This window comes from Athene noctua, chromosome 4, assembly GCF_965140245.1.
Source record: "Athene noctua chromosome 4, bAthNoc1.hap1.1, whole genome shotgun sequence".
NCBI lineage: Eukaryota > Metazoa > Chordata > Aves > Strigiformes > Strigidae > Athene > Athene noctua.
This window is the reverse complement of record NC_134040.1, coordinates 59,971,782-59,994,640: the sequence shown is the minus strand read 5'-3', so window position 1 is coordinate 59,994,640 and position 22,859 is coordinate 59,971,782. Positions and strand designations below refer to the sequence as shown.

General features: G+C 38.2%; 1 protein-coding gene across 1 annotated transcript in view; it reads left to right on the top strand.

Moving 5' to 3' along the window:
• Positions 1–22,859, top strand: part of BANK1 (B cell scaffold protein with ankyrin repeats 1) — a 141,140-nt gene that overhangs the window by 44,120 nt on the left and 74,161 nt on the right. Inside the window, exon 8 of the mRNA XM_074904489.1 lies at positions 3,306–3,502. Coding sequence (XP_074760590.1) covers positions 3,306–3,502 — 197 coding nt within the window. The remainder of the gene's footprint in view (positions 1–3,305; positions 3,503–22,859) is intronic.

The window sequence follows — 22,859 nt, the reverse complement described above, 5'->3', positions numbered from 1 at the left end:
ATATAGACTTGATTCCCTGTTTGGATTTGTAACCAATTGTTTCAGCTTTCATTATCACGAGTGGAAATTATTTTGTTTCAGCTTTCATTATCACGAGTGGAAATTATTTTAGAGCATGTTATTAATATTTTGTTAAGGCTCTTTTTTCTGACTGTATTTGACCTTGTAGAGTCTGCAATCAGGATGCAGACTAATGAGAGTTCATGTAATTTGCTCTTGTTTAAAATTACTACTCAACTCCTGTTTCTTTGCTGGGCATGTCCAAAAAACCAAACCAAAACAAAACCCCAAAAGACAGAAGAAAAGCAATTTGACAATGATTTGTGGATATTTTTTTAAATATTAGCTTGGGCTTGGACACATTTTTGTTTAAGAGAATCCTGTGTAATATGTAAAAGTAGTTTTAGCTTTGCTGTCATCTCAGCATCAAAATTACTTGCATACATTTTTACGGCTCATGTGTCAGCTCCTTAAGTTGGTGTATATCTGCGGGGTGGGGGGGGAGGTTAGTTTTTCCCTGCAGTTATTAAAGTGTAGACAAAAATAAGAAGTCAAATGGCTATACTCTAGGTAACATTTATAGTTATTGTAATTACAGAATTAAATCCAGTTAGTGGAACTTCAGTTAAAATGTTGAGTAATAAGCAGTAAAGAAGTTGTGCAGCACCTACTTATCTCAAAAACCTTGGTTGCTATACAGTTTTAAGATTCCCTGTTGTAACTCAAAGGATTTTAAATCACGCTGCAATTACAAAGGAATATAAGCTAAAACATGCCTGTTGACAGAAGCTCAGCCTGCTAAGGCTTTTAAAATGAGTTACGTGATTTACACAGGTGCTGTGTATTTACAGTTTCTTGGTTGGGTATTTGGTTGTCTGGTGGAAATGAAAGTCAGAAAACATTCAATTAGTTTAAAAATCAGTCTAGGGTTGTTGATATGACTTTTGACTAAAACGTGGCCCACTCAAATAGCTTGTGTCAAAACTATTGGAGTGGGATAGTGGTGGAATATTATTTGTCCAAAATACAGTCAAGAATTGTCCTAACAATTTTTCTGGTCCATCAGTACTTAGCTATGCCTGTTCCAAGAACTGTTCTTGTTTCTTGAATCCTTATATCTAATGGTGGGGTGACATTTTGTGCTCTTTTGTTGTAGTGTTCTGCAGTAGAAGAAAGGGGGAGAGGGAGGAGTACACAAATTCACCACCACTGAGCCAAATCTTAGTATGTAGGAGAATGTAAAAATTAGAAGGCTTGTTAAAGAATGGCAGCTAAGATAATTCTGAAAGAAGTCATAACTACTATTGAATCTTTCTTCTAGCACACAAATAGCTGAAAATGTGCTGGCTAGCCTGTAGGACAACTGATGACTGGGATATAAAAGACAACTCAAGAAAGCTAGAAGAAAATGTGTAGGTTCCTGAGCTGTAGTCCTGGCTGGGAGACACATGGAAAGAGACTGTCTGTAGTTGAAGGAATCATGAAGTTATAGCAAAAATGGGCAGGTTGAGCATTGCCAGGACTGGTATTCATTAAGAGCTCTGAGGAAATTTAGAAGTAAAATAGCTGGATTTCTAACAGTAGTGTGCAGTTTTTCAGTCCTGTAGTACTAGTTAACTGTGGTGTCAAAACCCAATTTCTCTGGGGACCTTGAGAACTAGAAGCAGGTTAATGTGTTGTCTCTACCAGAAAAATTAATAGAAACTGTAATAAAATTTCTGTAATGTGGAGTCTTGCTTTATAGATTTCTTGTAGTTTTTTGTAGGAAACAGCAAACCCGATCAAGTCAGTAATTGATTGGGCATGGCCAAAACCAGGAGGCAGAAAGTTGGAAAAAACTTATGCTAGTGATACAGTGTTCAGGGTAGTAAGGAAGAGGGTTAATTGGGGGGGGGGAAGGCCTTATGAGACTTAGTAATTATGTAGTAAAATGTCAGATGATATTCATTGTAGGTAAAAATAAAATGATGCAAGTAGAAAAAGCAGCCCTATGTTGTCATACAAAATGAGAGGCTTTGAGCAGACTATTAGCACTAAGGAATAAGACCATGCAGTTATGTGATAACATCAACTTGTTGCTAGGCAGCAGATCAAAAAGCAAATGAAATACTAGGAATTATTAGAAAAGGAATAGAGAACAGGACATAATTATGACAATGCATAAATTACATGGCTCACGCACAAGTTGAGTATCGTGTGCAGCTCTTCTCCTATCATCTCAAAATAGTTGCATTAATGCTGGAAAACGTTCAGAAAAGAACAGTGGGGGTGATGGAGTTGACTTTCTGTAAGACACAATTAAGTAGACTGGAGTTCTTCAAGAAAGAAATTCTGGGAATAAGTAAATCACTAGAAGTGCAGAGAGGGCAGAGAAGGATGGAGAACAAGATGAATTAGGGACTATGTGTTGAACCTCACAGGAGCCAGGTTCAAAACCAACTAGAGGAAGCACTTTTTCAGGCAGTGAGTAGTAAAGATGATGCCAAAAGACCCTCAAGGTGCAAGAAGCTAACGGTGCTTGGGGCAGGCTGGATGCATACTTGGAAAAAAGGTACAGTGCATGCTGATGTATAGGCAAATCACTACACAGCAAACCACAAGTGTTTAGAAAGTAGAGTATGAAGGCAGAGAAAGGCATTATTTATGGTTGATCTTTTTGATTGTTTGTTTTGTTGTTATATGTAACTTGTGGCCACTTGTACAGTTAGAATACAGGACTATGCTGAAATAATAAACCTTTAGCCTTGTCCCAGTTCTCAGAGGTGAAAAATAAAGTCTGTGATTAAAAATTAATATCATGCTGTTTCAGACAAATCCTAAAAACCATTACCAGATACATTAATATTAAAATAATCTGATATTTCATTTCAGGGATAAGCAAATTTTTGCAAGTCTCTGGTAGTGACGTGAATTTTCAGAACCTATAAAGGTGTCCCATTCAAATGTCTCAAAAGTATTCTTAAAGCAGTAAATAATGTACACTTAGGCAAAAGTGTGTCTTAGCTGTAGAATTTTCTCCCCTTGCAAGAAAACTCATTTCTTAATAGAACCAAAGTACTTTAGAATCTCTCTGCAGAAAAAAAGAAAGATTTCTCAGTTACCCTAAAGGCTCCTTTATTAAAATATGTATGTGAATTGTAAAACTGTTAGTTGGAGGAATTGTTCTGTAGATGACAGTTCTGCATTGCCAGTTAGATAACTGTGATTCTGTAGTACTAATATTCAAAGGACTTCAGTAAAAGAAGGTGGAAGGTCTTCTATAAAAGCAAAACTGTTCTTTACGAGAACTTTGTTTCCATATACAGATAGCCATTTGGAAGAATTTCCTACTCTCCTTCACTGCGCAGCCAGGTTTGGATTAAGGAACCTTGCAACACTGCTGCTTAATTGTCCTGAGGCTATGCGAGCTTGCAAGATAACAAACAAATATGGAGATGATCCAGCAAGTATCGCTGAGAAGCACGGGCACAGGGACCTAAGAAAATTAATCAGAGAATTGTCTGTAAGTCCATATGCTTTTTTTCTATGTCGTTTCTAACCAGGGAACTACAATGATGCACTACAGAGATCACATAGTATCGCCTCTTGTAAAGCCTAATATATTTTAGTCCTTCTGCCTGAAAATTTTATTATATTCCTTTTGTCTCAGAAAGAGGGGGTCGAAATGGGGTACAGCCACTTTCTTTGTGCACTGTTGTAATGGAGATGAGGTTTTTGCACTGCTTATGTTTTAGGCATGTAATGGAAGGGGAACAGTGAATCAGAAGTAGCTCATGTGGCTTAGCTAGATTGGTGCTTTCAGCACCCAAACAGTGGTTGTATTGTAAGTAGTTTAGACAAACCTTCTAGAGTATGAGATAAAGACTACGTTAAGAGAGTTCAAAATCACTTTTAGCATTGCCATTCTTGAGCATTCAACAAAGGGTGGTTGCCCTGCCTTGGCTGCCCACTCCACTGTGAAAGAAGTCTAAATTATATCACCCTTTGTTAGATGGAGCAAATCTTTCTTCAGCCAGGTATGCAGGAGGGGTTTTGGGCAATAGTTGCCTTTCCACATGAAAGATAATGGTAGAATAAAGGTCTGTGCATAGTTCTAGCATGGAAATTATTGCCAATAAAATCTAACAGAATTGGTAGTATAAAAAGAAATATACTGTAGTAATGTTTGAGAGTCTTTATTGTGCTAAATATAATATCAGCAGAGGTGGTAATTCTTGCCCCAGAGGTTCTAAAGACTAGAGAAAATTTCAGGTAAATCATATATCCAAAGAAAGACAGGATATGAACATTAGTGTTAAGTAAGCCTGTGTTGTGAAAGCCTGGTGCAGCTTTGCTGATGGTGTGACTTTTCTTACTGTTTGTTTGGTTTTGGTGCCAAACTCCATGTTCACAGACAAATGCTAACAACAGATACTTAAGAGGAGAAAATACAGGAGTGAGAAAGCCAGAAGTTTCACTTTTCTATTAACCAGTCATTTTGGTATAGACATAAGACCAAAGATGGCATTTGAAAAAATGTAGGGCGGAATGTTTTGCATGACTAAGGAGGAAAGTGCAAGAAACTTAAGGGTGGTTTAATGTAGAAAGACCTATCATAAGGAATGGAAACACTGGTTGACTGAGGTGAAATGACTTACCAAAATTCTAGAACAAGGTCATACGGATTGGTAAAGATTTTTCTTTGATAGAGTTGGCACCTGGTGTGAAGGTGAAGGACAGGTACTGGAAAAACTGAAGACAAGTTTACTGTGATCAGTGTTGAACCATGAAGATGGCTTTAGCCGTGTCTTACAAGCAGATTTTTTTTTTCAGTGAGTTCAAGGGAACAAAATTGCAGACCCTAGAGCCTGAAGGTAAGGCATTTTGGCAACGGTCAAGATGCTGGATGAGAATGCTATTTAACATGTTGTTGAACAGCTGTCGATACGGGCTCTGAAAACACTGAGGGTGGGAGAACATCTGCCAAGCAGGTATTTCTCCTTTTCTAATACTGTTAAAGTCTGTACCTAATTGAGGATGTGATTTAGTGTCTTTTCTGAAGTGGCAGAATATCTTCTTGCATTTACTGGACAATGAACCTGATCAGATCTCAGAAGCACTGCAGAGCTTTTTCTATTGATGGAGTGCAAAGGGGTGTTGTACTAGAGATGATGCTTTTACCTCAGTTTTTGATACTGTAGTTGAGATCAAATTTAGCTGAAGAAAATGTGATCCTCCTTACCATCCAGCATAAAGCTGACCACAAAACCAGGCCGTCTTCCTGGATCAACATGTTACTAATTTCACATTTAACAATTTCTAATTGCCGTAGTTGTCTCAGTCACCCAAGCACTAGTTGGAGAACTCGTGCAAGTAGCAGTCTGATGTATAAGGTCAGGCCCCTCAGCTTTTGGAGTTTAATAGTTTGCACTGAAGAGAGTGGAATAGTGTTCCCCAACATCCGTACTTGTGGATCTGGATAGATCTTTGTATGGTCAGGTACCCCCAGTACATGCTATGTGTAAAGAATTAGTAAAACTAGGCAGAATATGAATAAGGTGATATTTACCTCTCAGTGAGACACCTAGACTTCTTTTCTAAGATGATCATATGAGTCGGAGTTGAGCATGGAAGCATAGTTTCTATGGTTAATTTACTGTGTTTAATGATAATGGTTAATTCCATGGGACGCTTACTTTCTATGCTACACCCCTGCACTTCAGATGTGGTTTTGCTGTGCACCCTACATGGAACTGGATACTTCAGAAAATGAACAGTTTTCTTTTTATCCTTAGAAATGTACTCATGTTCAACCTCATGCTACAGTTTGGGGCCTCTGTAAGAGGAGATATAAGCACATGTGATACAGGCAGACTACAACTGATATGCACTGAGAGAGTATGTTATACTTGTATTTTTATATTTTGGTAGACAGTGACAGAAAGCAGTGTTTGTGATGGTGATATATTTCACTCTAAAAAGCATGCAAAGTATGTGCATAGGTCTGATTAGGTTTTCTTTTTTAGTAGGATTATTAATTGTCCTAATAAAGTCTCAGTATAAAATCATCAATCAAACATATAAATGGATTTATAATGGTTATTCTGGCTGTATAAATTGTAATTTTTCATTAAAAGGGTTCCTTCATGGTACATATCTGCAATTGTTTGCACATAAATAGTTAACAGTAGTTGTTCTCTGTTCATTATGACTGTTCTCCCAAGTGTGAATACTTACACCATCACTGAAAGCAACTCTACTACCATTGTAAGCATGTGTAGTCTGGTTAGGGCATGCAGTTGCACTGCCCATTTTCAGTTGATTCAAATGGCATGGATTACTAATGCAACACAGTTAAAAACTAGAGCATGCTTCAAGTCTGCCAAATGTGTGATATGGTATGTTAGAAATGTTAGCTCCAACCACTGGAAGAAAAATGGCTTATTTGTGTCCTCTGTAATAGTGCACTTCAGAACATAACTGCTTACTGTACTTCAGTAATTGATGGGAATGTGGAAAAGAAATATTTGCATGGCTCTGAGCCGAGCAGAATTTAGTTTAAACACATTCCAGGAACTTCCCTTTACAGCTGGAATATTGAAATTGCTCGTTATTACAATAGAAGTACTTCTGTATGTGGCATACCTCTCACTGTTATAGTTACCTGTGTTTTGCCATTTCTTTAAGGAATAGCCCCAAAATATATACCATAATTCATCGTTTCTATCTCAGAGAAGTAGGGTTCCAGAAAAATGAGTGTATTAAAACGTACATTCAATTTGTCCAAAATCACAGAAAGTGTTTTTCATTTATTTGCCTTTGTGATTGGAGTATCCTTAGGGAAGTAAGAATTGCCTGAAATGGTTATAGAGAGCAAGAGCAGCAAAAGAAGTGGCAATACCATGGCTACTATTTCTACCTGCAAGCCGGGGGCTTTGCAGTGCCCTCTTTGGTGGCTGGTGAGCAGATCTGTGCTCAGGATTCTTGGTGATGCAGCTTTGCTGGTAAGGACCTTCGGCTTCCATGGCCAGCAGGCTCATGGGCAAGGTGCTCAGGTCTCTGTTGGCAAAAGCAAGCTGTAGGACGTGCTGACTTGCACACAGGGCATAAGTTCCCTGTCCTTCTTTAAAGGGAAAATGTCTTTCTGGAACCGGACACTGACAGTGTTGGTGTGAGGAGTGTTACAGCCACAGAAGACAGATCTGGAGTGCCTGGTGGGCTTGCTGGGAGCCAGTCTCCTGATTTGCATCAAAACAAAGCAGAACGGAAAGATCATGTAACATGTGGCATGCTTTTGTTGATACAGCTCTGTGAATGGTGGGGAAGGAGGTTTTCCCCTTTTAGTACCAAAATTATATGCAGGGTCATTCAATGCGAAAACATCACACCCTTTGAGAACCTGTATAAATGTGTGCTTCCACAAGTGGTAGTGTCTGCCTTCTGTCAGAAATTCTGCGTTTGAAACGCTCCTTGAAAATGTCTCCTTTGTGCTGAGGGAACACTGCAAGACTTGATCCATTTGTGTTAAAGATACTAAATTGATGGAGCTGTCCCTAAAAAAGTCTTTAATGGGGATTATGATAAAGCAAGTTGTATTATTTGAGCACAAAGCCACCTAAATGAACATTCATTTCCAATTTCTATGTGTTTGATTATAGTTTAGATGAAGTAATTCCCTCTTCTATAGCATAAAACAGAGATACCACTTAACATTCTGTGATAACATCCTGAATTGTTACTTTGTCTTGTGATTTTATTCCTCTATAGAACCAAGTACTTGAGTATTTTCCATATCTGCTTTTAGGTTGGATTGCTTGAATCAAGTATGTGAATTGAACTAGTAGGAGACATTCAGTAGGAATACTGGCAGGAATCCTTGTCTTGGAGTATCTGAACAGGGGAAATAATGACCCTTTTAAGTTTAGTTGATCCAGCTGATGACTCAAATGTTAGTAAGAAAGACCAAAGTACTTTGCTTTCCATTAGCCACAGGCTTGAAACATTATCTGCAGTCAGTTGTTACTGTAACCATGATGGGTAGTAGTACCTTGGAAAGCTGCAGTAGTTTCTTTGGATATCAGGGCCCTTTTCCACATGTTTCTTTTGCGTATGCTCTGTCCCTGAAAGCTACTTTGACACTAGCTTGTTATTTTTGCCAACTGTGGTCTTCTAAGCCTGTGTAAAAGTACCACCTCCAGAAAATAAAGAAATCACTTACGTTCTTATCCACCACACAAAGGAAAACTAAAAAATAGATGAAAGAAAATCTTGAAGCATAAAGTGACTAATGAGGGGAGTGTGTTCAATTTATGACCTAATGGCTTAAAATTCAAGGTTGCACTTATAGCCAGTTTAGGCACTTATGCTTTGGTATGGGCATAATTCTTTCTTTCAACACTTTGGGTTGCTAATTTCCCCTTTCTTTTACCAAGAACTGTGCTGCTGAATGTGTCAAAGTCAGAAGATTACTGTGTACCACTTGTAGTATACATCACAATTTCTAAGAAAAATAGAATTCAGAAAGTGTTTTATTGGTTGTTTAATGCAGATAACTTCTGATTGTTGGCTTTGGCCTTTAAAGCAGGTTCCTAAGGATGAGATAAATGTTATTTAAATATAAAACTCAGAACAGTCTTCTCATGTTGCAATCACACAGTCAAGACAGCACAAATTCATTTTTATTTTTAAATTACCTTCTAACATTTCAGATTTGGTTTCCTGAAATCTAAGGCAGAAAATGCAGGTAAATTGAGCTTTTTTTAACCTTCCCAAGATCTGTGGCCAGGCCTGTGACAGTCTAAGGTGGAACAGTGGACTTATGGAAGAATCTTCTTCCTCTGCCACCAGCAAAACTCTGTCTGGTTTTCTTGTTTAACATTATTTTCTCTCTGCCTACTTCAGGCATCCCTTAAGCAGTTTTTGAAAATATAGTAGGTATTTGATTCTGCACATATTGGTGAAGTTCCTTTAGAATTGCATAGATGGAGACAGTGCCCTGGATAGACCTTTGACAAGAATCTGGGGGTTTTTTTCCAGAAGGCAGAGTTAACATCAATTCCTCTCTAACTCTCTTGAGGTGCATCCTGCAAAATCTAGATTTGTAGTTAGTGAGTTCACTCCTGTTAGCAGTTCCCTCAGTAGCAGAGAGAAACATAATCATACAGACGGTTATAATTTTCACTTGGAGCCTGTTTTATGCAAGACATGTTTTGGATAAACTTGGGGGGGGGGGTAGTTTTTATTTTGAAAATGTCAAGTTATATTTTTATTAATCTTAGTGAACTTAAAGGATGGGCAGGGATGTAGGTTGACAAGTAATTCACCATTGTACATCTCTCCCATCTCATGTCTGTCTTATTTTGAAGTGAGTGGTTGAACTAGAATACAGAATTTCTTCTAGTATCTTCAACTTGATGAAATAGAAAAGAATTTACAAAAAAAGTGTATTGTGGAAATTAAGGGTACATTTTTCCTCAGTTGTTTTACGCTAAAAGAATCTTATCTGACTTTGTAGCTACTATCACCAAATGACAATAAATCTTTAGATGGCAAGAATCCTTCCAAGGGTCCTCATGATTTGCTAGGGAGTTCTAGAAGGTCATTGAGGAATCAGCTTTTTTGAGCACAGAAGTATTATTCTTACATTTACATTTAGCTTTGTGTTTCTGTAAAAGGCTACATGATATGGCAGAGCTCCTCAGCACGAAACTATTATATTTTTTAATCTGGTTGCGATATCTGCCCGAGCTGTTAATTTGCTGCTGGGCAAGGACCATGTGTAGACAGATGAACTTGAGATATATATTAGACTCTTAAATTAATCTGGTTGCTATCAATATTTGTTTAATTACTTTAAATGCTACTGTAGTATTGCAGTGGCCCATAGCTCATTATTTTCAAGTAGCTGGAAGAGTATGTGAAAGAGAAAAAGATTAGTCTGGCTTCTGAAATTCATGTTAATCCACTGGTGATTCTTCAGTGAGGCCAGCTGGGATTTTATTCTTACCACAGTATTTTAACACTCAGAAATGTTGGTTACATGCATCCTTTGGTACACCGCAAGTTACTTAACTGAAATGTGTAAGTGAACGTATTCTTTGATACTTCTGTAGTGGCTGGATATTCACAAATCAAATTCTTAAACTTCTTGAGGAATTGGAGCTAAATCCTATGAGTTTCTGCCAACTGATAGGCAAATATTATCATATGATTTCTGTCAGATATTTATTCACTGGGTTCCATTTCTTTTCCAGAATTGCTTGTGAAGAGGCTTTGCAAGATTTGGTTTGGGGAGTTTATTTTTATTTTTACTGGCTGACAGGGTTTCCCTCTTTTTCACATGTTCTCAGAGGGACCATGTGCCCTGTAATAATAACTTGCTGAACTTTTGAAGTCAGTTTACATTTTAGTGGAGAGAATAAGGTTCAGACTGAGCATGAAAAAGCTTGGCTTTCAGGAGAAAAGGCTAGATTTCTCATTTTTAAAAAATCACTGTCATTACATTAAACACACTTTTGAAGTTTCTATGTAGACTTTTATTCAGGCTAGAACCTTGCACCTTAACAGTGATTAAATCTTCTGTCATAACTATGCAATTGAATACAGCCTTCTTGCAAAAAGAATGATAAATGGAACTGCAGATTTGGAAACCTTACTTCTGTATGAAATGCCTATTGAAATTTGTGTGTAATTTAAAATGAGCTAGGATGGTTTTTCCAAAGAATTGTCTGGTATTTTGTCTCATCTTTTGATATGCTATAACTATAGCAGTGACACAGTGGAAGTCAGTTATTTGCGATTCATTATTTCAAAAAGCTTTTACAATTTTAAGGGAAATGTGAATACTAATGGAATTTCAGGCAAAATGCTTGTGAATTAGGAGCAGGGTTATGTGGTGACACTTCTGTTTTTAAATGTGTTTAGGTTTGTAAAGCCAAGGGGTTTCCAGAGGTCCTTATGACTGTTTTGTTGACAGGGCAATATCAGCAAAGATACTTAAGGAAGGGAGTTTTTAGGAAAGTGGGATGGGGAGCATCCAGTTTTTCAGAAGTAGTATTTAGGCTGAAAAGATTCACCTGCATTATTAGGTTCTGAATTTTTTTGAACGTGTTAAAAACATTTGACTGAGCTGTTGATGTTAATGAAAAATGCAAATACAATACTTTACAGAAGTGAGAGAAAATCAAAGTGACCATGTTATGTTGTTGTAGAAATCAATGGCATTCCTATGTCAAATATGGCCTCCACTTTTTTTAAAGAAGTGTGGAAATAAATAAGGTCCTGGTTGACAAACCTGATCTCCTCCTACAACAGGGTGACCTGCTTATTGGATGAGGGAAAGGCTGTGGATGTTGTTTACCTTGACTTTGACACCATTTCCCACAGCATTCTCCTAGCAAAACTGGCTGCTTGAGGCTTGGATGATAACACGCTCCACTGGGTAAAAAAAACTGTCTGGATGGCGGGGCCAAAGAGTTGTAGTGAATGGAGTTAAATCCCGTTGGCGGCCTGTCACGAGTGGTGTCCCCCAGGGCTCGGTGTTGGGGCCACTCCTGTTTAACATCTTTATTGATGATCTGGACGAGGGGATCGAGTGCACCCTCAGTCAGTTTGCAGATGACACCGAGTTGGGTGGGAGTGTTGATCTGCTCGAGGGTAGGGAGGCTCTGCAGAGAGACCTGGACAGGCTGGAGCCATGGGCTGAGGCCAACTGGAGGAGTTTCAATCAGGCCAAATGCCGGGGGCTGCCCTTGGGCCACAACAACCCCCAGCAGCGCTACAGGCTTGGGGAGGAGTGGCTGGAGAGCTGCCAGTCAGAGAGGGACCTGGGGGTGCTGATTGACAGCTGGCTGCACAGGAGCCAGGAGTGTGCCCGGGTGGCCAAGAAGGCCAATGGCATCCTGGCTTGTGTCAGCAATAGCGTGGCCAGCAGGGACAGGGAAGGGATCTGACCCCTGTACTCGGCACTGGGGAGGCCGCCCCTGGATTCCTGTGTTCAGTTTTGGGGCCCTCACTACAAAAAGGACATTGAATGACTCGAGCGTGTCCGGAGAAGGGCAACGAAGCTGGCGCAGGGTCTGGAGCACAGGTCGTACGAGGAGCGGCTGAGGGAACTGGGGGTGTTTAGTCTGGAGGAGGCTGAGGGGAGACCTCATCACCCTCTACAGCTACCTGAGAGGAGGTTGCAGAGAGCTGGGGATGAGTCTTTTGAACCAAGTAATAAGCAATAGGACAAGAGGGAATGGCCTGAAGTTGCACCAGGGAAAGTTCAGACTATATATTAGGAAGCATTTCTTTACAGAAGGGGTTGTTGGGTGTTGGAATGGGCTGCCCAGGGAGGTGGTGGAGTCCCCATCCCTGGACGTGTTTAAGAGTTGGGTCAACATAGCGCTGAGAGATACGGTGTAGTTGGGAGCTGTCATTGTTAAGATTAATCTTCGGACTAGATGATCTTCAAGGTCTTTCCAACCTTGATGATTCTGTGATTATGTTTCTGTGTTCAGGTAAACGAAGATTCTGTACTGGTCTGAAGAGGTCTTAGAAGGTATATTGTGAAGATATGTAGAATAATGTTTTGAAAGTAAATGAGCTGCTTCTGATTAACTTCTCATGGTTAGTAAACAAACAAATAACATAAAGTACTGTTCTGTGTAAGATGTATAAGAATTTTTCTATTCAGCCAGTTAAGATACTGTTGAAGCTAGAAGCATAGGAAGGATTCAACAAGCTAGAGATTTTTGTGGATGTTGAGAACTTTTAGTCACTGTGTAGTGTGGTGTTTCCATCATGAGTGCCTGAATCCTCTATCTCAGTTGCAAACTGGTTGCATTAGTGTGGTGGTTTAGTCCCTGCTGGGACCTGAGACGATGCTGCCGTTGTTCCTTCCCCACCCTCAGACGGGATGGGGCAGGAAGTGAGATACAAACCCCAGGGCTGAGATAAGGAAAAATGTAATACAGCAATGCAACAATTAATAAACCAAACAACAACAATAACAGTAAGCGGTAATAACAATAAACAGGACAAAAGATATACAGAGATACACCGACAGGGTAGAGCAGCCCCGTCGCAGGTACTCTCTGGGACAAAAGCAACACACAAACTGTTCCCGTGCTTGGGCGCCTGGACCTGATGTCAGCATGGTATTGAATAACTTGGCTGGAGATCCCTTCCCACTGCTGGGGAAACTTAACCATATCCTAGCTGAACCAGGACAGTGAGGTTAAGGAAGAAATTTTCCCAAGGAGGAGCTACCCCATAGTTGTCCATTAAAGCAACTTTACTTGCAGCTTTCCATCAATTTTGTTGCACTGACTGTTCCAATAACTGTATTACTAGGTGAGAAGGTTGCCTTTTTATTTCTTCTTCCTCAAATACGAACATCTCGGAAGCCCTTGCAATGCAAAGGAAAGGGCAAAATGATCTAATAATCTGCCAGCTCCAGTTTTGTTACGAAAGGAAGGATTGTTGGGGCATTCCAATGGGAAGTCCGGAAGGAAGTATTGGGTCTTCCCTCTGTCACTTGAATTAATTTGAAGGTATATGTGTAACTGTCAAAAAGCAGGTTTACCTTGATACAGTGTATTCTCTCAGTGAGACTGTCTGGAGTATGCCCTTTGGCTGCCTCCCAGTGATCTAGAAGGAATCGGACATCAGTCACATCTTACAAGTTGTTGAGCACAAAGAAAGATAGCATATCAACAACACTTTTTTTTCCAGCCCCTCAGAAGGGGGGGAAGGAAAAAAACAACACCCGAAAACACAAATAACAAGAAAACCAAACAAAAAACACATAGCAAAACTGTAATAAGGGGGTTTCAGCTTCATGGGGGAAAATGAAGGAAAATTAGGTGGGGGAAGGAGCTGTTAAAGTTATTGTGGTAAATAAAATCTGTGAGCCAGAACCACCTACCTTCAGAGTGACGCTGTGAGGTCTGAAGGGAGCTTTTGATCTCAAAGCTCTAAGAAGGTGGAGAAGCAAGAATTAATGAGTAGAGTTAGGTAAGAGGCTTGCTGTGTCCTTAGCAGTCTGAAGGTTCAGAGTTCTGCACAGATCTAATAGTGACTTAACAGACTTTCTTACAGCTGTAATTCATTGCTTAATTAGAAAAATTGTCATTAGGCTCTACATCAATAGAATGGCCATTAGGGAAAGGCATTTCTCAAAGCTACCAAGCCTGTTATATGGAAACTGCTTAAGAAAATCCATTTCTGTCCTGCATAGTGTTAGTTCTGTTTAACACAGCCATGTACAGCCTCAATTAATAATGCTGAGGACTTTACACAGAAGGCACGCTCTTTATATTGCCTTGTATTCTTCTCGCCCCCACATATTGTTTTACAATAAGTAATGCGGTATTTCATTGCCAGGTCTATAGGCTGTTTAGCAATAATAATTTCCTTTTCTTATGTTTGATGCAAACTTAAAAATGGCCTCTGAGTTCCCACACTACCAAACTCAGTAGAACATGCAGCAATTAACATACATTCACTTTTATAAAGAAAGCAAGTATCTTAATAGATTGCTTCATGTTTAATAACCATGTTTAATAACCATCACAATTGCTATAATTGAAATTGTATGCTGTGTCTGCATGGGCAGCCTTCTTCAACCCCATGAGCTATGTGCCAGAATCTTCATTTGGTTGGCAGCAGCAGTGTATGTATGTCAGAGGTCTGGAAGTTGTTCAAGCAGAAGTTGTTAATGGTTCTTTATAGGTCTTTCTGTAAGTGTGAGGTTGTTGGGGTAGGTAGTGGATCCTAGCACTCTCTGATGATGACGATCTTATGAGCCACACTGGCTTTATTTTACTTGCTCCTGAGATTTCAGGTTATTTTGCTGCCTCTATATAGTCTTGGGGTGACCTGGGAGATATTAGAGAACTGCTTAAGACCTGCAGTTGGCCACCTGTGGCCTTTTGAATTCAAACAGAGTTCATCTGCTGTTAATAAATACCACTTTCTGAGACCCACAAGAGTGAAAGTAAGCAGAAAAGTGTCCTGCCATATGGAAGACACTAGCAAGTTCCCTTCAGGCTGCCTAAGAAAACACAGAAATCAGTATCTGTACCAGGCATGGAAGTAATAAGTAAGTGTGATTCCTAATTGGATCACTTAATCAAACCTTCAAAGATCTCTTTTAATGGAATATATTTTTTAAAAATGCTGTCAGTTGATAGCATGTACTGTCTTACGTAAATAGGTCAAAGGATTGACAAAAGTTTCCATGGAGACTTTATATGACTCCAAGGTGCTTTCCAAATTTAATTAAGTCTTGTGTTGCAAGGAAAAGAGGTTAAAGGCAACAAAATCTAGTACTGGTATATAGATCTGCAGCCAGTTCTGGCAAGCTTGTCCTAGGGACACCTGTCATCATTGACAACATAGTGAGTGAAGTTAAAACTGTAAACACTAGTGATTTTTATTGATTTCTTTGTTCCTCTCTTTAGAAAAGTTGAACAAGACAGACCTAGGTGCAGGCCTGAGCTTATCATGCACAGGTAGAACAAGAAAAACGTCGTCTTCTGAAAAATCCAAAATAGATAATTTCAGAATTTTGAAATAAGTCATGATTGCGCTGGTTAGTGAGAACTGTTCACCTCATTTTTTTTCCAAATTATTAAAGAATAGGGTTTTATTTTGTTTTTTCCTTTTGGGCATGTTAAATGCATCCATGTAATGCAAAGAGAAAGGTGATATTCCTTACTAGCTTTTTAGTAAATAAAATTACAGAAGCAAGTGTGCATATACAGTACATTGAGACTGCATTATGTTGTGTTGCGGCTCATGAAATATGATGTGTTTAGTTAGAGCTTGGGGACTCAGTGAAATAGGCTTCTGTCAGGCCCTTGACTGTGAATCATTACTGAAGAACAAATAATGCACAGTGCCAGGAGCAAAATGCAGCGCATTGTTCAGGCAGCACTTAACTAGAAAGAGTAGTTAAAAGACTTATTAGAGTTGAAAATCTCCAGAAAGGTGGTAAACAACTGGGTAGAGTTTTAAGTGATTCATGCTGTATCTGCAAGCAGTAGATGCCGGCAAGAAAAGTAGTTGGTAGAAGTGCATGAGCAAAGGATTTAAGCAATCTTGGAAAAATGCAGAGCTCGTGGGATACTGTGGAATAAAAACATTCATTCCACATACCCAGGGCATAAATGAACAAAACCTTACCTTCATAAGAGCTGAAGTTTTAATTACCTGCCATAGTAGAGGTGAAAAAAAATAGGAATTTGGGACAGTAGTTACAGGTATTTGCACTTACTTGGAACTGAAAATTCGGTTTTAGGGAATCTCTTCCAATTTGGCTCTTTCCACCAGCAACTGAAGATCACTGGGGGTGAAAACAGACATTGGACAAGGTGTGGTGATCTATGTAGAGATGGAGAAGCTAAAAATGATCACTAAAGTATGGAGTTCTGAGGTACTGTGACTGAGCATCAGTTATACTGCATGGCACCATGTTCTTATAAGCATATGGTCAAAATCTAGTGCTTGTGGTTTCTGTAGCATGACCACTAGTAAAAATAAATGCTGCTATATCAAGCAAATTAGAAGGTTTTAGCAGGATTCCAAGAATTTTTAAATATTAATATCCTTTTGAGAAGCTTGTGTTAAATGAAAGGGATTATACTGCTGTTGCCTGAGGAGTCCATGAGGAAGGCTAGTTAGGGATTCATGGTCTGAACACCATACGTGGCAGTCTGGTTATAAAGGAAAAATTTAAAAGTATGTATTGGATTTGGGGAAAGTGAACTTTGTTATCTGCTGCAAAAAGGGCTGTGGAGGGTTTGCAGATAGTAATGATGACAATAGTACAAAGCAACAATGGTTGCCAGTTATTACAATAATAAGTAGCTTTTCTGCTATATAGGTGGAATTTCTTCTCTTTAACTGGGTGAGACTGGAAACTCTTATACTGTTTTGGGTCAATACATTATAAAGGATACAAAAGAACATGAATGCATTTAATAACAGAAGAATCTAGGGCAGGGGAGGCAGAGATTTTTTTTTTTAATAATTGTGTTGAATGAGCCATATAATTGGAGACACAGCTAAGACTTTTCATATATGTTAAAAATATAGGCCAGGTCAAGTGAAAGAAATAATTGTTGATAGTTTATGAAGAATTAGTTCCCTAGAGAAAAGTAGACATAGGTTTATTTATATTGCCAGGGGCAGGAGGAGTTGTGTATTCTATATTTATATTTTAATTTTCATTTCCTTAAGAGAGTTTCAAAATACCTTTCAGTAGCTCTCACAGCAAATGTAGATAAACTAGTGATTGGATATATCAGATCTTGGGTTTGCTAGATAATGCTATACTTCACCTAATAATATATGAAAATTGACCATATTTATGTGGGCAAGAGTGAATGGCTTTGCAATTAGATTCATGTTTAAAAAGCTGAGTGCTGTTATTCATTATGTTCATTCTTACACGGCCAGTGAAAAATTAGATCTAAAAGTAGCTATATGCTATCAGACTATAGAATTAAACATGGATCTTTATTAAATCCTGTAAATTGGCAGAATAATGCAAATGAATCATGGATTGTCATTTTCTGTAACCAAAAAGGTTGTGCTCTTGGTGGTAGAAGAGAGTTGCTGTAAATGTGAAGGGCTACAGCGACAGTCAGAACTCAACCTAATTTTGTGATCTAGCAGATCTCTACGCAAGACTGTTATTAGGGTGGTCTCAGTGATGGCAGATATCAGGGTTTTTTCACAAAAAGTAGTGGACTATTTTGCAGACTAAAAGACTACCATAAAAAACTGAAGCATCAAAATTTCAGGATCTAACCTACCTAGAAAAAAGAAATGGGTTGTTGCTACCTGACAGCGGTGATGTTGACATTTTTGAAGAATTGGAAATCTACCCACATTTACAAGGAATCACATGGACTATTTGAATGCTACTAGTTTGTTTAGTTACTAAATTGTAAGAATTCTAATTGCCAAAAACCCTGGCTTCATGATACTCGTTTCAAACATTTTCTCTGATATTTTGTGAGACTTGAATTCATCATAGCCTCAGTAAGTTTGTGAGTCATTTTTGATATTCAGAATTGTAATTTGACCTTTCTTTTGGATTTCTCTAGTTACAGATATTTCCATTTCTAATATTTAATAGTTGGAAACTTTGTATTCATTATAATTCAGTCAGCAGTGAAATATTAATTGAATAATGCTAGTTTGTTTAGATAATAGCTCTAGATTAATTTGCAGATTTTTCTGATTGGAGGAAGTTTTGTATTAGATTGGTACACAAATTATTGTAATGGTCTTATAACTGTTACTGATTCTATTAGTACTGCACCAAATTCATAACATGCTTGTATATAGGATAGGAATGTGGTTAAGAATTGTTCCTGAGTCATTTGGGGAGTAAATGCTTCTATAATTACTGAATTTTTCAATTTTTGGTCTTGGCACTGAGAGGAAATGTATATGAACATCCCTATCTCTAAATCAGTGTCAATAGCGCTATTTAACAAAATTATTCTAGTCTTTGCCTCATAACATTTCCAGTTCTATGTTCTTAGTGAAACATTTTGTAATTTTAAACATGTTCTTGATTATATCCTTCAGTTGTTGCTTTACACATATCAGTGTAGCTTGTATGTAAAAGTACATGGTGATATTTCCTAGAGATTAGACACATGAAATGTCATGCATTAAAATGGGATATTATGAATAACAACTATACTTACCTCACATTACAAAAATCTGCCAGTATTTGTCATCCTATATATCAACGGTTAATTACCAAACTGTATACTAAACTTTTGTTCCAGCTCTTGCATGTTTAAAGCATTGCATGCTCAGAGTATGCTAACTCTTTTCAAGATTTAAAGCTTGGAGTTCATTTGATAAATACACATTTTATACAGATTAGACACCCTCTGCTGCCATCACTTTGAATGATCTACAAAGATGACTAGAGATCTGAGTTCAGAAATCGCGATAAAATTATTGCCTTGACCTATTAAGCTCATATTCTGCATCTGGATGCAGAAGAGGGATAGAGACAAACTGAGTTCAGACTTTACATGTGTTATTCCACATTTTAGCTGTCTGTAGCTACCAAGAGGAGTGGATGTCAGAGCAGTGCCTATGAAAACATTTATTTTTGAGAAATGGGCCTACAGAATCTCAGCCTTCCTCTTATTTGCAAGTTTGAGTCTAGCTGGCTTTCTGTTACTCCCATCACAGCTAGTCTCTGAAACAGGCCAGAGTTTGCATGGTGTAACATGCGTGACACAATAAAAATGCAGATTCCATTTGTGATTTTGATCTATTTCTAATTATAATCACATTTTTTGATAATGGGGCTGATTAGGCATGAGGTGCAATTTCATTAAAGATTTTTCCCATTAACACTAGGATTGTGGATATTTTAACATCATAAATAAGGAACTTACTCTACCCAAAACCCAATACCAACAATACGCAAAATAGTGATAGTTATGTGCAACTTTTGAGTAGTGTTTACAGGAACACAAAACTGTGATGGAGAATCCGTTTTCCCTTGTTCAGGTTGTACGTGATGGTTAGGCATTATTGCTAAGTAAGGTTGGTTGGTCTGAGATTGAAGAGGCCTAAATTTTATTCCTAGAGAAGCTTTAGGTTCTGGGAGAGGCCTTTGTATATAATTTTTTGTAAAATATGTTGTTGCGATCCCAGTTATATCCATGTGAAGAAGCTAAGATTTTTCCTCAGGGTGGTGCTTGAAGCTACTCATTTTACCTTTATCAGTTCTTTTATTCTGTCTTTTTACTATTACTTTATCTCTATGCACAGGAAGCTAGTAAAAAAAAAAACAACGTAAGTGTTAAGAGTCTTTAAACCAACCTCTGTCTGGGCCTTAATCTTGCACTGTGCTTTGCAGTCTGGCACTTGTAGACTTAATTGTGCTTTGAGAATACTCAGCAAGTGGAGTATTGGGCCCCTGAAGCATCATAGGTTCTGTGGATGCCACTAAGCCTTTGGAAAGGAGAAAATGTCCTTCAGAAAAGTTCTTCAGGAAAAGCTTCTTTTCCTAACCTTTTTATACAGAAAGGACTGAAGTAAGTAGAAGAATGAAATGGAAACAAAGCAATATTTAGGTGAGAGTCCTAACAGTATTTGCAAAGCATAGGGCAGTGTTGAGCAGAAGGCAGAACGCAGGTAGGACTCATCTGTGGGCTAAGCAGAGATCAACAGGAGGAGGAGGAGAAATCAGTGCAGAAATCTAACAATTATTTCTAAGATACCAACCAGTTCTGCTGCATAGATGTTTTATATGTTACATACATAAAATTTAGATTGGTAATCAGGTCATTGTTTATTTTTCTCCACACTAAAATTTATGATACGTTGTCATGAAGTTGCTGAAGTTACAGAAACAGATTTGTGGGCATCTCTGAGAGTCGGCTTGTAACTCCTGTCTGAGTGGGATGTGACAACATCTACCCAATTCTTTACAGTTTTGGCAAGTGACAGTGCTATGACTTGCCCATGACATGAGCTTATGTCCTTTGGGCTGAGTGAGTAGATGATTCTGTCCCAGGAAACTTGGTAGATAAAGAATGGAATTCCCAGTTGAATATAAAGTTATGAAAGTTAACTCTGATTATTGTTTTTTGTTAGACCTGGTTGCTGTTTTTACTGAAAACCATTTATTTGTTTTTTTTTTTTTAAATATGTGTTCAGTTTATCAATTTATTCACAGCTACTGCATTTTGTTATGACTGTTACATAGTTCTAAGCCCTCTGTAAACATGTCATAGTTTAAGTGGTTTCACTGTTGTTTCTTCTTTGTCACTTCTTTCCTCAGTCAAAATTATGTTCTTTTTTTCTGTTGAATTGTGAAGTGCAACACTAACTAAGGAAAGGATGAATGTCATTGGGGCTGTCAGGTTTTACTTTCTACACAGAAATAGTAGGAAGGAGTCTTCTACGGTTAGATAAAGGTAAAGGGAGTAGAAGTCAGGAAATTTTGGGGGGGGGGTGTATATATATATATGGGGGTTTTATGTATGTGAGCTTTTTGTTTAGTGCTGCTTAAATTATGCATGCTAATAAAATTATAGTACTTGTATAAGATGCTTTTGTATTAATTATGTATAATGTGGATATGTTAAGGTGTGAAGCTGTTTTAGTCTGGTGTCAATTTTCTGACCTAGCAGAGCGCTGACTGTTGGGCTTGGAACATGATAGAGCTGCTCTTCAGCCTCGTGCATTCTTATTCCATACAGAGGAATGTTTCATACCTTTACATCAGAAGAGTCTCTTAGTTTGAGGTGTGGGTCTCTGACCTCTCTCTCTTCCCCATTGTAACTCCACTTACTGCCTTCAGTAATATTATGATGAATTGATGAATAAATGATATTACCCTTGGACACTACCCCTGAAATAGGTCTGGAAAAAAGGCAGTGAATCTGCCCTTTTGAAATTACAAGTTACCCTATTCAATGCTGCTTGTGTTGCTTATCAGCATACCAAAAGAAGAAATAGCTGGAGCAGAGGTTTGAGCATAGTTTTGCCTAGCATTTTCAGTGATAACAAGCAGCAGTGATCTGCTCCAACATGAACAGCTATATATTTGTCTGTTTTCTACACTTTGAGGAATATTAAGGCAGCCAGGCTTTTGATGTTCATATCATGAACAAGGACTTGATAGTTTCCTGAACACAGGAAACTTGACCTAGGCAGTTATCTGATTGGAGGGTGATGCGGGTTAGAGCATTATTTCTGAAGAGAAGGAATTTGTGTGTCCATATGCCATGTCTATCTGTCTTTGGAGAGAAAAGCAGATAGTGCTCTGGGAAGATAATGCAGATAGCCTAGAAAAGAAGGAAAAGTAGGTATCCTGAGGTTAATAGCGGTGGACACAGAAGCATTTTGTAGCAGCTTTATATGCCAGTGTGGGAGTTAAAAATTTTGCAAATGTATGCATTCTCCAAGCAAATGTTCTACAAGAAAATGACTAGAAAGATTAACCAGCTTCATAAAAAGAGACATGACTGCTAAGTTCAGAATTTAAATTCAAGTATAGCTTGTTTTCCTGTGAATTCATGCAAAAAGTAGCCTTTTTGCATGAGGTTTTGTTCTTTGTATACAGACTTGCACTTCTTTGATTATACTGGTCTTCTGAGTGAAATAGATTATTCTCTAGGTAGCTGTTCAGTACAGTAGCTGTTCCACATATAAACGTTGCTGCTAAATTTCTGTATCTTCAAATCCTGACTTAGCTGAATAAACATAGTATCCTCATCAAATGATCTCAGCCACGTAGCTGGCAGTGCAAAGTATTCCTGTGTGTATACTCTGTATGTGTTCTCTAAAACACTTGAGCACTTACATGACAAAACAGAAAATTAATTCTAAGTATTATATATGTCCACAATAGTGGAAGCTGGCAGACAGGAAGGCATTATTTGACAATCAGTGTTTTTTTAAGTGCTTCCAAATCTTAGTCCCACTGTAAGTCTACTAGTAGACTGAAGATAAACAGCTAGAGATGAATACAGCTGAAAATGCTTATGTAAACCTCTGTTTGCAGATCAAATGTATTATAAAAGAATACAAGTGCAGGTGAGCTCAGAGAGGTGGAATGCTTCAAACTGCTAAATGGGAAGAACTGCAAAAGTAAAAACTACTTTTACAGAAGTAAAATTTATTTTGATACTTAAGAAAAGTCTAGGTAAGCCTCTCGTTTGCTTGGTATCTTTTGCCTGGTGTGATTTCTTTGTGCTTTTCCCTCACACAAAGTCTGTGGACATGTAAGTGAGTTAAGGACCTATAGAATGAGATGCTACTGTGTATTACAGTGATAGCTTGAAAACATTTTATAGATTATGGTGTTAATTGTAGAGTCCCAAAATTCACAGCCATAT